The 15,277-nt window shown below is 44.6% G+C and overlaps 1 protein-coding gene across 1 annotated transcript in view; it reads left to right on the top strand.

Moving 5' to 3' along the window:
• Positions 1 to 5,324: 5,324 nt before the first annotated feature.
• LOC121544985 (sodium-dependent lysophosphatidylcholine symporter 1-B) overlaps positions 5,325 to 15,277 on the top strand; it is a 32,384-nt gene continuing 22,431 nt past the window's right edge. The window contains exon 1 of the mRNA XM_041855283.2: positions 5,325 to 5,560. Within this exon, the coding sequence (XP_041711217.2) occupies positions 5,471 to 5,560 (90 nt within the window). The 5' untranslated portion in view covers positions 5,325 to 5,470. The remainder of the gene's footprint in view (positions 5,561 to 15,277) is intronic.

The raw sequence follows: 15,277 nt of genomic DNA, 5'->3' as shown, positions 1-15,277 counted from the left end.
ACCTAGGTGTCCAGTGGAGAGGGATGTGTGTGCCCAGGTCAACAGCCGATCCCTTACCCCTGTGAAAACATAGATGCGCTCAGGAGGGCAGGTAGCAGGCCCGGGTTCCCTACTCCAGAGCCTGGCGGATGTCCAAATCTACGTCCTAAAACACGGGGCCAATGATACGGGAGGACGGAATGATGGGCTGGAGGGCACCTACAGAACTCTCAACCGACGTGGAACCACAGGGTAAGGGAAAACAGGTCTTCCGGCATCCTGGTGCCCAGGCGGTGATTTTCATCCTCGACCAGGAGATGGTGGGGTTATGACTTTGGAGCCACGGGAGGCTGAGGATGACTGTGTACAGGCGCAGTGATGATGAGGAATGGAAGGCTTTCTTGGTGCATGGGTCCCACGGTGAGGGTGAGTGGTGCTGTGATGTGCGTAATTGTGCCGGATCCCTATGGTCGATTATCCAGGGCTTGGACTGGAAAAGGAGAGGAGAGCGGGTACGAGATGATGTTCAGGAAGGAGGCGAGGGCCTGGTTGATAAAATTCCCCACGGCACCGGAGTCCACTAGAGCAGTAGAGACAACACCTGAGGGACAGCCAGTGAAATGGAAACCAGGAAGAATTTGGCGGTAAACGATGACGATGGAATACTCACACCTACCCTGGGAGACGGATGATCACGGGGCCGCCCCTCTGCCTCAGTGTACCCCGGGTTGGGACGCACCGGACACCACTGAAGCTGGTGCCCCTCCTGGCCGCAATAGGAACATAGCCCCAGCTGTCTCCAGCCATGCCGCTCTGCCGCGGAGAGGCATGTGGCCCCTACCTCCATGGGTTCAGGTTCTGCCTCAGGACGGCCAGAGGAGGAGGGCGAGGGGCTAGGGAGCTGCCGGCGCTCCCGAAGAAGGTTGTCCAGTCGTCCCGGCACACCAACTCTGTCTGGACATCCTTGCGCAGTCCTCTACAAAATAGGGTGAAGATCGCCGGTTCATTCCATCCGCTGGAGGCTACCACGTTCCGGAAGGTGAGGGCGTACTCAGCAGCAGTCTGGGCACCCTGCCAGAGTTGGAATAGTTGCTCACCGCCCTCTCTGCCCTCCGGTGGATGGTCGAAGACCACCCTGAACAGAGTCACGAACCTCTCGTAGGAACCCAGCTCTACCTCTCTTCTCTCCCAGATGGCTGTAGCCCAGTCCAACGCCCGCCCAGTCAGCAGGGAAATTACTGTGGCAACATTGGACCTCTCGTTTTTATTTATTTATTTATTTAACCTTTATTTAACCAGGTAAGCCAGTTGAGAACAAGTTCTCATTTACAACTGCGACCTGGCCAAGATAAAGCAAAGCAGTGCGATAAAAACAACAACACAGAGTTACATATGGGGTAAACAAAACATAAAGTCAAAAAATACAACAGAAAATATATATACAGTGTGTGCAAATGTAGCAAGTTATGGAGGTAAGGCAATAAATAGGCTATAGTGCAAAATAATTACAATTAGTATTAACACTGGAATGCTAGATGTGCAAGAGATTATGTGCAAATAGAGATACTGGGGTGCAAAAGAGCAAAATAAATAACAATATAGGGATGAGGTAGTTGGGTGGGCTAATTTCAGAAGGTGGTGGGGGCTCCTGTCTGATGGGTGAAATAGAGGGAGCAATGGAGTAGGAAGCAACGGCATTTGGATGGAGTCCCGTCATACTTGTCCGGGAGGGACAGTCGGGCATCGCCTCCCTGGGCGGACTGCTGGGTAGGCTGGGGGGCTGACTCGCTGGGACAACTCGTGGTAGGAAGCCCTCCGTTAGTTGGAGGTGAATCCTCTCTGGTGGTGACAAGGCGGTGTAGGACGCGGAGGACCTTATCCATCGCCGTACCCAGTTGCGCCAGCTGATCGTGGTGTTGGCGGAGTAGATGTCCCTGTTCACCAATTGTCTGGAAGATGTCCTTTTCTTCTGCTGCTTCCATAATTATTGAGGCAGTATTCTATAACATAATCGCTGGGAGTCAGGAAGCAAGTGCAGAAGGTGAGTTTAATAATAATAATAATAATAATAATAGGTAGATAAACAAAACAGGAGAATCGTACTGAACGAGACAAAACCAATACTGCCTGATGACTGAGGCTACTGAGGGCTAAATAAAGGGAGAGTAATCAAGGTGATAATGAGGTCAAGATGTGCGTAATGATGGGGAGCAGGTGTGTGTAATGATGTTGCCAGGACCGGTGGTTAGTAGACCAGCGACGTCGAGCGCTGGAGAGGGGGAGCGGGAAGGAGTCACAATGTCCTTTTATCTCAGCATGTCTACAGATTCTCCCTTCTCCCTGTTTATGTTTGCTTGGAAATGTTGATACTGGAGACTGTTATCTGAAGAAACTGTGTAACCAAGCATTTATAGCGGCTAAGAAATGCATTGCCATTAATTGGAAGGTTGGTTATCCTCCCACAATGTCAAGTTATGTATCACTAGATTTGATTTATTACAAGATTAAGGGTATACTGGGCAACTTTCATAAGGCCTGGATGCCTTATATGGAATACAGTACGACTAAAGGAGTCTGTATTGAAAACATGCCCACGTCAGGGGAGATACAGTGCAATCGGAAAGTATTCCCACCCCTTGATTTCCACAGTTTGTTACGTTACAGCCTTATACTAAAATTGATTTAATTACTTTTATCCCTCATCAATCTACACACAATACCCCATAATGACAAAGCAAAAACAGGTTTTTAGACCATTTTTGCAAATATATTAAAAATAAAACATAAGTATTCAGACCCTTTGCTATGAGACTTGAAATTGAACTCAGGTGCATCCTGTTTCCATTGATCATCCTTGAGATGTTTCTACAACTTGATTGGAGTCCACCTGTGGTAAGTTCAATTGATTGGACATGATTTGAAAAGGCACACACCTGTTTATATAAGGTCCCACAGTTGGCAATGCATATCAGAGAAAAAACCAAGCCATGAGTTCAAAGGAACCAAAACAATTCTACAGCATTGAAGGTCCCCAAGAACACAGTGGCCTCCAACATTCTTAAATGGAAGAAGTTTGGAACCACCAAGACTCTTCCTAGAGCTGGCCGCCCGGCCAAACTGAGAAATTGGTGGAGAAGGGCCTTAGTCAGGGAGGTGATCAAGAACCGATGGTCACTCTGACAGAGCTCCAGAGCTCCTCTATGGAGATGGGAGAACCTTCCAGAAGGACAACCATCTCTGCAGCACTCCACCAATCAGGCCTTTATGGTAGAGTGGCCAGACGGAAGCCACTCCACAGTAAAAGGCACATGACAGCCCACTTGGAGTTTGCCAAAAGGCACCTAAAGGATTCTCAGACCATGAGAAACAAGATTCTCTGGTCTGATGAAACCAAGATTGAACTCTTTGGCCTGAATGCCAAGCATCAAGTCTGGAGGAAACCAGGCACCATCCCTACAGTGAAGCATGGTGGTGGCAGCATCATGCTGTGGGGATGTTTTTCAGCGGCAGGGACTGGGAGACTAGTCAGGATCGAGGGAAAGATGAATAGAACAAAGTACAGAGAGATCCTTGATGAAAACCTGCTCCAGAGTGCTCAGGATCTCAGACTGGGGCGAAGGTTCACCTTCTAACAGGATAACGACCCTAAGCACACAGCCAAGACAACACAGGAGTGGCTTTGGGACAAGTCTCTGAATGTCCTTGAGTGGCCCAGCCAGTGCCCGGACTTGAACTTTATCGAACATCTCTGGAGAGACCTGAAAATAGCTGTGCAGCGACGCTCCCCATCCAACCTGACAGAGCTTGAGAGGATCTTTAGACAAGAATGGGAGAAACTCCCCAAATACAGGTGTGCCAAGCTTGTAGTGTCATACCCAAGAAGACTCGAGGCTGTAATCACTGCCAAAGGTGCTTCAACAAAGTACTGAGTAAAGGGTCTGAATACTTATGTAAATGTGATATTTAAAAAAAAATAAGTATACATTTGCAAAAATGTCTAAAAACCTGTTTTTGCTACTCATTATGGGGTGTTGTGTGTAGACTGATGAGGGGGGGAAACAATTTAATCAATTTTAGAATAAGGCTGTAACTTAACAAAATGTGGGAAAAGTCAAAGGTCTGAATACTTTCTGAATGCTAGGCAATCCCTAGCTGCTTGGCTGCTCAGTCTTGGCCCTGGGGGTCTGCTATCCTGTGGGTTGTCACTCTGGCCTTGGCCTAACACACCTAAAACCAATAAGGAATGTTTCACTAAGATCCTAAAGCTGAGTGGGGTGTGTTGGGTTGGGGCCCTTCAGAGTGGTGGACCACTAGGGACAGGACTGGACAACCCAGCTATATTGTGTGCATGTAAAAAGAGCTCTACAGTACTATTAGTCCTATGATATTAAATATATGGAGGATTTGCTGTTTCTGTGTGTTAATGTATATTTGAGGTGTATGTGGTTTTTTGTTGTTGTAGTTTTTTAGTTTCCAAACCTTTCCCTTGGGAATAAAAAAAAAAATGTAAGGTGTGAACTGGGAAGGGAATTGTGTTGGGAAAGAGTTGAGTTATTGACTAGACTGGTGGGGGTCAGGCGTGCAGGCGGCTCGGTCTGGCTGGTCGGTCTGGCTGAAAGTTGATTTAGAAGATGTCTTAATGTCAATCAAAAGTATTTGTATTTTTTCAAGGGTTGTTCATATGTTAAGCTATTGGTTAAAGGTGCAACACAATATTTATTATTGAATTACCTTTGATCTAGTTAAGTCGTATTAATCACTTAAACATATTTAGTAATGATCTCTTACCTAGCTTGATGACAGTGGGCATTTTTGCTGATTTTTTGTTGTAAATAGAGACAGCATGTAAAAATGCAGAAAATGAGCTTTAGATGCCCCCAAAAATTTGGTTGAATCATAACATCAGTGATCTTCAGGTCGGAAAGTCAGAACTCTAGAAAGAGGCCTGAGTTCCAGACTTGGAATTCGGAGTTGGATGACTGTTCAAAACAAATGTTCCCAGTCAGAGCTCGTTTTTTTTTACCTAGCTTGATGACTGTGGGCATTTTTGTTGTCTTTTAGTTGTAAATAGAGACGGCATATTTGATTGTGTAAAAATGTAGGAAACCAAAGTGGCGCCCATGCACTATGTCATAATATAAAATTGATGCAGGCAAATAATTCTGCCAATATTGTTGGTATGCTATGTTTCCTTTAATGTAGGCTACCTTGCATTGAATTCCATTAGTCGCGTCAGCATATTAGTCAATTAAAGGGTTAACATGACGTCGGAGGCGTAGTATTGGAAAGCGTGGATGAATGAGCGGGGGAGGGCAAAGACACGTTCTATCCATCCATATCTATTACATGTTAAACCAAGGAGACCAGCCTCCCAAATTGAGTTTGGAACATACAGAGCTCTGAAACAGTGGCTTAATCGCGCGGTTCCAATATTGAGTGAGGAGAATAACAAATTAAAGGCTTTTGAAATAAATTATCGATTTAAAACGATATGGCAAAAGGAGAGGGCGCGGAGCAATATTCTGCGGCAACTGTATTAACAACAAAACCAAGAAGTCAAGATGGACTCAAAATTGCCAAGGTAAGTGCGAGGAATTCTATTCATTTGTAGCCTAATAAATTATATTCATAATACTATTATGTAGGCTATATGGATATCTGCACAGTATTAGTTTACCACCATATCCACATAATGCATAATAGGCATTATTATAATGAGTTTTGAAACGCACACAAATTCACTTAAATATTTTGACCGTGATATCAAGATAAAATTGAGGCGGGTTTGATTGATAGGCTATTAAGAAAGCCGCGTAATTAACACGCTGTAATTGGCAGTGAAGGCATGTTATGCCATTATAAACTATTGTAATTAGGCTAATTACTTATTGCAGTCACGATTCAAGCGTCAAATAGTCTTCAAATGACAGGCATTCACAATGAGTGGCTTATAGGCTACTGGTGTAATTGTGACTAAACCATAGATGACATCAATGGACATCACACAATTTTCCGACTGGGAAAATTAGTTTTCAACTGTCATCCAACTCTGAATTCCAAGTCGGGAACTCGGGCCTCTTCTAGAACTCCGACTTTCTGACCTGAAGACCACTGATGTCATGATTCGACCTCGTTTTCCCAATTGTCTTGAAAGAACCGTAATGCTGCGTTCACGTGCTAGTAGGAACTAGGAAAGTCAAACATTTCCAACTTGCTACTTACAGGTGCTGCGTTCAACCAGTTATCAAGTTGGACATTTCTGAGTTTCCTAGTTCCGAATATGCATTTGAACATGGCATTTGTGATGTGCTGTCACACTCTGGATTTCCTTGTAACAGGTTGATATCCAGTGTGATTGCCAGTGTGTAATGTTTCGTTTTGGCTGGAGTGCAGGACTTGCTCCATCAAGTTTAGCCTCTCATCTCAGGTCCCATGCCAGTCTCAGCTGCTTGATGAGCTCAAAGGATATTTACCTTTCATTCTGACTGGCAGGGAGGTGCAATGTCACATCAACACCATTTTAGAGGTGTCACTGATATATATATTCTCGCTCTCTCAGAGAAAAATTATAAACGCAACAATTTCTAAGATTTTACTGAGTTACAGTTCATATAAGGAAATCATTCAATTGAAATAATTAGGCCCTAGTCTATGGATTTCACATGACTGGGAATACAGATATGCATCTGTTGGGCACAGACACCTTAAACAAAAAAGTAGGGGCGTGGATCAGAAACCAGTCAGTATCTGGTGTGACCACCATTTGCCTCATGTAGCGCGACACCTCTCCTTCGCATAGAGTTGATCAGGCTGTTGATTGTGGCCTGTGGAATGTCCCACTCCTCTCCAATGGCTGTGCGAAGTTGCTGGATATTGGCAGGAACTGGAACACACTGTCGTACACGTTGATCCAGAGCATCCCAAACATGCTCAATGGATGACATGTCTGGTGAACGTGCAGGCCATGGAAGAACTGGGACATTTTCAGCTACCAGGAATTGTATACAGATCTTTGTGACATGGGGGCATTCGTTGAATGGCACGACAATGGGCCTCAGGATCTCGTCACGGTATCTCTGTGCATTGAAATTGCCATAGATAAAATGCAATTGTGTCCGTTGTAGCTTATGCCTGCCCATACCATAACCCCACCGCCACCATGGGTCACTCTGTTCACAACGTTGACATCAGCAAACCGCTCGCCCACACGACGCCATACACGCTGTCTGCCATCTGCCAGGTAAAGTTGAAATTGGGATTCATCCGTGAAGAGCACATTTCTCCAGCGTGCCAGTGGCCATCGAAGGTGAGCATTTGCCCACTGAAGTTGGTTACGACACCGAACTGCAGTCAGGTCGACCCTGGTGAGGACGACGAGCATGCAGATGAGCTTCCTTGAGACGGTGTCTGACACTTTGTGCAGAAATTATTTGGTCGTGCAAACCCACAGTTTCATCAGCTGTCCCGGTGTCTGGTCTCAGACAAACCCGCAGGTGAAGAAGCCTGATCTAGACGTCCTGGGCTGGCAAGGTTACACGTGGTGTGTGGTTGTGAGGCCGGTTGGACGTACTGCAAAATTCTCTAAAACGACATTGGTAGAGTAATGAACATTCAATTCTCTGGCAACAGCTCTGGTGGACATTCCTGCAGTCAGCATGCCAATTGCACAATCCCTTAAAATGTGAAACCTCTGTGGCATTGTGTTGTGACAAAACTGCACATTTTAAAGTGGTCTTTTAGTGTCCCCAGCACAAGGTGCACCTATGTAATGGTCATGCTGTTGTTAATCAGCTTCTTGATATGCCACACCTGTCAGGTGGATGGATTTCAAGTATATTGGCAAATGAGAAATGCTTACTAACAGGGATGTAAACAAATTTGTGCACATTTGAGAGAAATGTGCTTTTTGTGCATATGGACATTTTCTGGGATCTTTTATTTATTTCATGGGACCAACACTGCATGTTGCGTTTTATATTTTTCTTTTCTCTCTCTCTCTGTGTCTGTGTGTGTGTGTGTGTGTGTGTGTGTGTGTGTAGATATACAGTGGGGGAAAAAAGTATTTAGTCAGCCACCAATTGTGCAAGTTCTCCCACTTAAAAAGATGAGAGGCCTGTAATTGTCATCATAGGTACACGTCAACTATGACAGACAAAATGAGAAAAAAAAATCCAGAATATCACATTGTAGGATTTTTTATGAATTTATTTGCAAATTATGGTGGAAAATAAGTATTTGGTCAATAACAAAAGTTTCTCAATACTTTGTTATATACCCTTTGTTAGCAATGACACAGGTCAAACGTTTTATGTAAGTCTTCACAAGGTTTTCACACACTGTTGCTGTTATTTTGGCCCATTCCTCCATGCAGATCTCCTCTAGAGCAGTGATGTTTTGGGGCTGTCGCTGGGCAACAGACTTTCAACTCTCTCCAAAGATTTTCTATGGGGTTGAGATCTGGAGACTGGCTAGGCCACTCCAGGACCATGAAATGCTTCTTACGAAGCCACTCCTTCGTTGCCCGGGCGGTGTGTTTGGGATCATTGTCATGCTGAAAGACCCAGCCACGTTTCATCTTCAATGCCTTTGCTGATGGAAGGAGGTTTTCACTCAAAATCTCACGATACATGGCCCCATTCATTCTTTCCTGTACACGGATCAGTCGTCCTGGTCCCTTTGCAGAAAAACAGCCCCAAAGCATGATGTTTCCATCCCCATGCTTCACAGTAGGTATGGTGTTCTTTGGATGCAACTCAACATTCTTTGTCCTCCAAACACGACGAGTTTAGTTTTTACCAAAAAGTTATATTTTGGTTTCATCTGACCATATGACATTCTCCCAATCCTCTTCTGGATCATCCAAATGCACTCTAGCAAACTTCAGACGGGCCTGGACATGTACTGGCTTAAGCAGGGGGGACACGTCTGGCACTGCAGGATTTGAGTCCCTGGCGGCGTAGTGTGTTACTGATGGTAGGCTTTGTTACTTTGGTCCCAGCTCTCTGCAGGTCATTCACTAGGTCCCCCCGTGTGGTTCTGGGATTTTTGCTCACAGTTCTTGTGATCATTTTGACCCCACAGGGTGAAATCTTGCGTGGAGCCCCAGATCGAGGGAGATTATCAGTGGTCTTGTATGTCTTCCATTTCCTAATAATTGCTCCCACAGTTGATTTCTTCAAACCAAGCTGCTTCCCTATTGCAGATTCAGTCTTCCCAGCCTGGTGCAGGTCTACAATTTTGTTTCTGGTGTCCTTTGACAGCTCTTTGGTCTTGGCCATAGTGGAGTTTGGAGTGTGACTGTTTGAGGTTGTGGACAGGTGTCTTTTATACTGATAACAAGTTCAAACAGGTGCCATTAATACAGGTAACGAGTGGAGGACAGAGGAGCCTCTTAAAGAAGTTGTTACAGGTCTGTGAGAGCCAGAAATCTTGCTTGTTTGTAGGTGACCAAATACTTATTTTCCACCATAATTTGCAAATAAATTCATTAAAAATCCTACAATGTGATTTTCTGGAAAAAAAATTCTCAATTTGTCTGTCATAGTTGACGTGTACCTATGATGAAAATTACAGGCCTCTCATCTTTTTAAGTGGGAGAACTTGCACAATTGGTGGCTGACTAAATACTTTTTTCCCCCACTGTACAGTCAAGGTTGGACACACCTACTCATTCAAGGGTTTTTCTTAATTTTTACTGTGTTCTACATTGTAGAATAATAGTGAAGACATCAAAACTATGAGAACACACATGGAATCATGAAAATGTTAAACAAATAAAAATATATTTTTTATTTGAGTTTCTTCAAAGTAGCCACCCTTTGCCTTGATGACAGCTCTTGGCATTCTCTCAACCAGCTTCATGAGGAATGCTTTTCCAACAGTCTTGAAGGAGTTCCCACATATGCTGAGCACTTGTTGGCTGCTTTTCCTTCACTCTGCGGTCCAACTCATCCCCAAACCATCTCAATTGGGTTGAGGTCGGGTGATTGTGGAGGGCAGGTCATCTGATGCAGCGCTCCATCACTCTCCTTGGTCAAATAGCCCTTACACAGCCTGGAGGTGTGTTTTGGGTCATTGTCCTGTTGAATAACAAATGATAGTCCCACTGACGCAAACCAGATGGGATGGCGTATCATGCTGTGGTAGCCATGCTGGTTAAGTGTGCCTTGAATTCTAAATAAATCACAGACAGTGTCACCAGCAAAGCACCCCCACACCATCACACTTCCTCCTCCATGCTTCATGGTGGGAACCACACATGCGGAGATCATCCGTTCACCTACTCTGCGTCTCACAAAGACACAGTGGTTGGAACCATCAGACCAAAGGACAGATTTCCACTGGTCTAATGTCCATTGCTCGTGTTTCTTGGCCCAAGCAAGTCTCTTCTTATTGGTGTCGTTTTCTTTTTGTTTTTTGTATTTAACCTTTATTTAACCAGGTAAGCCAGTTGAGAACAAGTTCTCATTTACAACTGCGACCTGGCCAAGATAAAGCAAAGCAGTGCGATTTAAAAACAACAACACAGAGTTACATATAGAATAAACAAAAACGTACAGTCAATAACACAATAGAAAATAAAAAAATCTATATACAGTGTGTGCAAATGTAGTAAGTTATGGAGGTAAGGCAATAAATAGGCCATAGTGCAAAATAATTACAATTTAGTATTAACACTGGAGTGATAGATGTGCAGAAGATGATGAGCAAATAGAGATACTGAGGTGCAAATTAGCAAAATAAATAACAATTTGGGGATGAGGTAGTTGGGTGGGTTAATTACAGATGGGCTGTGTACAGGTACAGTGATCGGTAAGCTGCTCTGACAACTGATGCTTAAAGTTAGTGAGGGAGATAAGTGTCTCCAGCTTCAGAGATTTTTGTAGTTCGTTCCAGTCATTTGCAGCAGAGAACTGGAAGGAATGGCGGCCAAAGGAGGTGTTGGCTTTGGGGATGACCAGTGAGATATACCTGCTGGAGCACATACTACCGGTGGGTGTTGCTATGGTGACCAATGAGCTAAGGCGGGGATTTGCCTAGAAGTGCTTTATAGATTACCTGGAGCCAGTGGGTTTGGCGACGAATATGTAGTGAGGGCCAGCCAACGAGAGCGTACAGGTCACAATGGTGGGTAGTATATGGGGCTTTGGTGACAAAACGGATGGCACTGTGATAGACTACATCCAATTTGCTGAGTAGAGTGTTGGAAGTTATTTTGTAAATTACATTGCCGAAGTCAAGGATCGGTAGGATAGTCAGTTTTACGAGGGCATGTTTAGCAGCATGAGTGAAGGAGGCTTTGTTAAGAAACAGGAAGCCGATTCTAGATTTAACTTTGGATTGGAGATGCTTAATGTGAGTCTGGAAGGAGAGTTTATGTCTAACCAGACACCTAGGTATTTCTAGTTGTCCACATATTCTAAGTCAGACCCGCCGAGAGTAGTGATTCTAGTCGGGCGGGCGGGTGCAAGCAGTGTTCGATTGAAGAGCATGCATTTAGTTTTACTAGCGTTTAAGAGCAGTTGGAGGCGACAGAAGAAGTGTTGTATGGCATTGAAGCTCGTTTGGAGGTTTGTTAACAGTGTCCAATGAAGTGTCCAAAATGGTGTCGTCTGCATAGAGGTGGATCTGAGAGTCACCAGCAGCAAGAGCAACATCATTGATATACACAGAGAATAGAGTCGGCCCGAGAATTGAACCCTGTGGCACCCCCATAGAGACTTCCAGAGGTCCAGACAACAGGCCCTCCGATTTGACACATTGAACTCTATCTGAAAAGTAGTTGGTGAACCAGGCGAGGCAGTCAGTTGAGAAACCAAGGCTATTTAGTCTGCCAATAAGAATGCGGTGATTGACAGAGTCAAAAGCCTTGGCCAGGTCAATAAAGACGGCTGCACAGTACTGTCTTTTATCAATCACGGTTATTATATCGTTTAGGACCTTGAGCGTGGCTGAGGTGCACCCATGACCAGCTCGGAAACCAGATTGCATAACGGAGAAGGTACGGTGGGATTCGAAGTGATCTGTTTGTTAACTTGGCCTTCAAATACTTTCGAAAGGCAGGGTAGGATGGATATAGGTCTGTAACAGTTTGGATCTAGAGTGTCACCCCCTTTGAAGAGGGGGATGACCGCGGCAGCTTTCCAATCTCTGGGGATCTCAGACGATACGAAAGAGAGGTTGAACAGGCTAGTAATAGGGGTTGCGACAATTTCGGCTGCTAATTTTAGAAAGAAAGGGTCCAGATTGTCTAGCCCAGCTGATTTGTAGGGGTCCAGATTTTGCAGCTCTTTCAGGACATCAGCTATCTGAATTTGGGTGAAGGAGAAGCGGGGGGGCATGGGCAAGTTGCAGCGGAGCTGGTGGCCGGGGTAGGGGTAGCCAGGTGGAAAGCATGGCCAGCCATAGCAAAATGCTTATTGAAATTCTCGATTATCGTAGATTTATCGGTGGTGACAGTGTTTCCTAGCCTCAGTGCAGTGGGTAGCTGGGAGGAGGTGCTTTTATTCTCCATGGACTTTAGTGTCCCAACTCTTTTTGGAGTTAGTGCTACAGGATGCACATTTCTGTTTGAAAAAGCTAGCCTTTGCTTTCCTAACTGATTGTTTGTAGTGGTTTCTTTGCAGCAATTAGACCATGAAGGCCTGATTTCACACAGTCTCCTCTGAACAGTTGATGTTGAGATGTGTCTGTTACTTGACCTCTGTGAAGCATTTATTTGGGGTGCAGTTAACTACACTGTTCAAAAAAATTAAGGGAACACTTAAACAACACAATGTAACTCCAAGTCAATCACACTTCTGTGAAATCAAACTGTCCACTTAGGAAGCAACACTGATTGACAATAAATTGCACATGCTGTTGTGCAAATGGGATAGACAACAGGTGGAAATTAAAGGCAATTAGCAAGACCCCCCAGGCGTCGTAGGGAGGTCATACAGGCACGTGGAGGCCACACACACTACTGAGCCTCATTTTGACTTGTTTTAAGGACATTACATCAAAGTTGGATCAGCCTGTAGTGTGGTTTTCCACTTTAATTTTGAGTGTGACTCCAAATCCAGACCTCCATGGGTTGATACATTTGATTTCCATTGATAATTGTTGTGTGATTTTGTTGTCAGCACATTCAACTATGTAAAGAAAAAAAGTATTTAATAAGATTATTTCATTCATTCAGATCTAGGATGTGTTATTTTAGTGTTCCCTTTATTTTTTTGAGCAGTGTATAATGAACTTATCCTCTGCAGCAGAGGTAACTCTGGGTCTTCCTTTCCTGTGGCGGTCCTCATGAGAGCCAGTTTCATCATAGCGCTTGATGATTTTTGCTACTGCACTTGAAACTTTCAAAGTTCTTGAAATTTTCCGAATTGACTGACCTTCATGTCTTAAAGTAATGATGGACTGTCATTTCTCTTTGCTTATTTGAGCTGTTCTTGCCATAATATGGACTTGGTCTTTTACCAAATAGGGATATCTTCTGTATACCACTCCTACCTTGTCAGAACACAAAATATTTGCTCAAACGCATTAAGAAGGCACATCTGTTAATTGAAATGCATTCCAGATGACTACCTCATGAAGCTGGTTGAGAGAATGCCAAGAGTGTGCAAAGCTGTCATCAAGGCAAAGGGTGGCTACTTTGAAGAATCTCAAAATATATTTTGATTTGTTTAACACTTTTGGTTAGTACATGATTCCATATGTGTTATTTCATAGTTTTGATGTCTTCACTATTATTCTACAATGTAGAAAATAGTACAAAAATAAAGAAAAACCCTTGAATGAGTAGGTGTGCAAACTTTTGACTGGTACTCTATCTCATGACCAAAAGTATGTGGACACCTGGTCGTCGAACATCTCATTCCAAAATCATGGGCATTAATATGTAGTTGGTCCCCCCCCTTTGCTGTTATAAGTCTCCACTCTTCTGGGAAGGCTTTCCACTAGATGTTGGAACATTGCTGCAGGGACTTGCTTCCATTCAGCCTTGAGCATTAGTGAGGTCGGGCACTGATGTTGGGCGATTAGGCCTGGCTCGCAGTCGGCGGTCCAATTCATTCCAAAGCTGTTCGATGGGGTTGAGGTCAGGGCTCTGTGTAGGCCAGTCAAGTTCTTCCACACCGATCTCGACAAACCGTTTCTGTATGGATCTCGCTTTGTGCACGGGGGCATTGTCATGCTGAAACAGGAATGGGCCTTCCCCAAACTGTTGCCACAAAGTTGGAAGCACATAATTGTCTAGAATGTCATTGTATGCTGTAGTGTTAAGATTTCCCTTCACTGGAACTGAGGGGCCTAGCACGGACCATGAAAAACACCCCAGACCATTATACCTCCTCCACCAAACTTTACAGTTGGCACTATGCATTGGGGCAGGTAGCGTTCTCCTGGCATCCGCCAAACCCAGATTCATCCGTCGGACTGCCAGATGGTGAAGGGTGATTCATCACTCTAGAGAATGTGTTTCCACTGCTCCAGAGTCCAATGGCGGCGAGCTTTACACCACTCCAGTCGACGTTTGGCATTGCGCATCGTGATCTTAGGCTTGTGTGCGGTTGCTCGGCCAAGGAAACCCATTTCATGAATCTCCCAACGATCAGTTCATGTGCTGATGTTCCTTCCAGAGGCAGTTTGGAGTGAGTGTTGCAACCGAGGACAGACGATTTTTACCTGTTACGCGCTTCTGTGAGCTTGTGTGGCCTACCACTTCGCAGCTGAGCCGTTGTGCTCCTAGACATTTCCGCTTCACAATAACAGCACTTACAGTTGACTGGGGCAGAAATGTGATAAACTGACTTGTTGGAAAGGTGGCATCCTATGACGGTGCCACGTTGAATGTCACAGAGCTCTTCAGTAAGGCCATTCTACTGCCAATGTTTGTTTATGGAGATTGCATGGCTGTGTGCTCGTTATTATACACCTGTCAGCAAGGCATGTGGCTGAAATAGCCAAATCCACTAATTTGAAGGGGTGTCCACATACCTTTTGTGTATATATTCCGTACAAGTTGTCCTACACAGGATGTCTTTAGGCTGCATTCCTGAAGGCAATATGGGACATAATTCCCATTCTATGCGGGCATATTTCACCAGAGAAAGTACTATGAATAGGTCAGAGGAGCTTATAACAACACTGTGACAGATGGGATGGTGTCAGAATAGATACTCTTTACATTGATTGGCTATTGGACTGGGTTTATTTACTCATTGACCAGCAGGATGTTTTTGTGATTGGAAGGAGGGGGGGGGTGTGCACTCCTGACTGTCCGCAGACTGCTGGGCCACTCAGGCCACTG

This window comes from Coregonus clupeaformis, chromosome 29 (assembly GCF_020615455.1).
Source record: "Coregonus clupeaformis isolate EN_2021a chromosome 29, ASM2061545v1, whole genome shotgun sequence".
NCBI lineage: Eukaryota > Metazoa > Chordata > Actinopteri > Salmoniformes > Salmonidae > Coregonus > Coregonus clupeaformis.
Note: the sequence above shows the minus strand (reverse complement) of the source record. Positions and strands in the feature narration are given on the sequence as shown.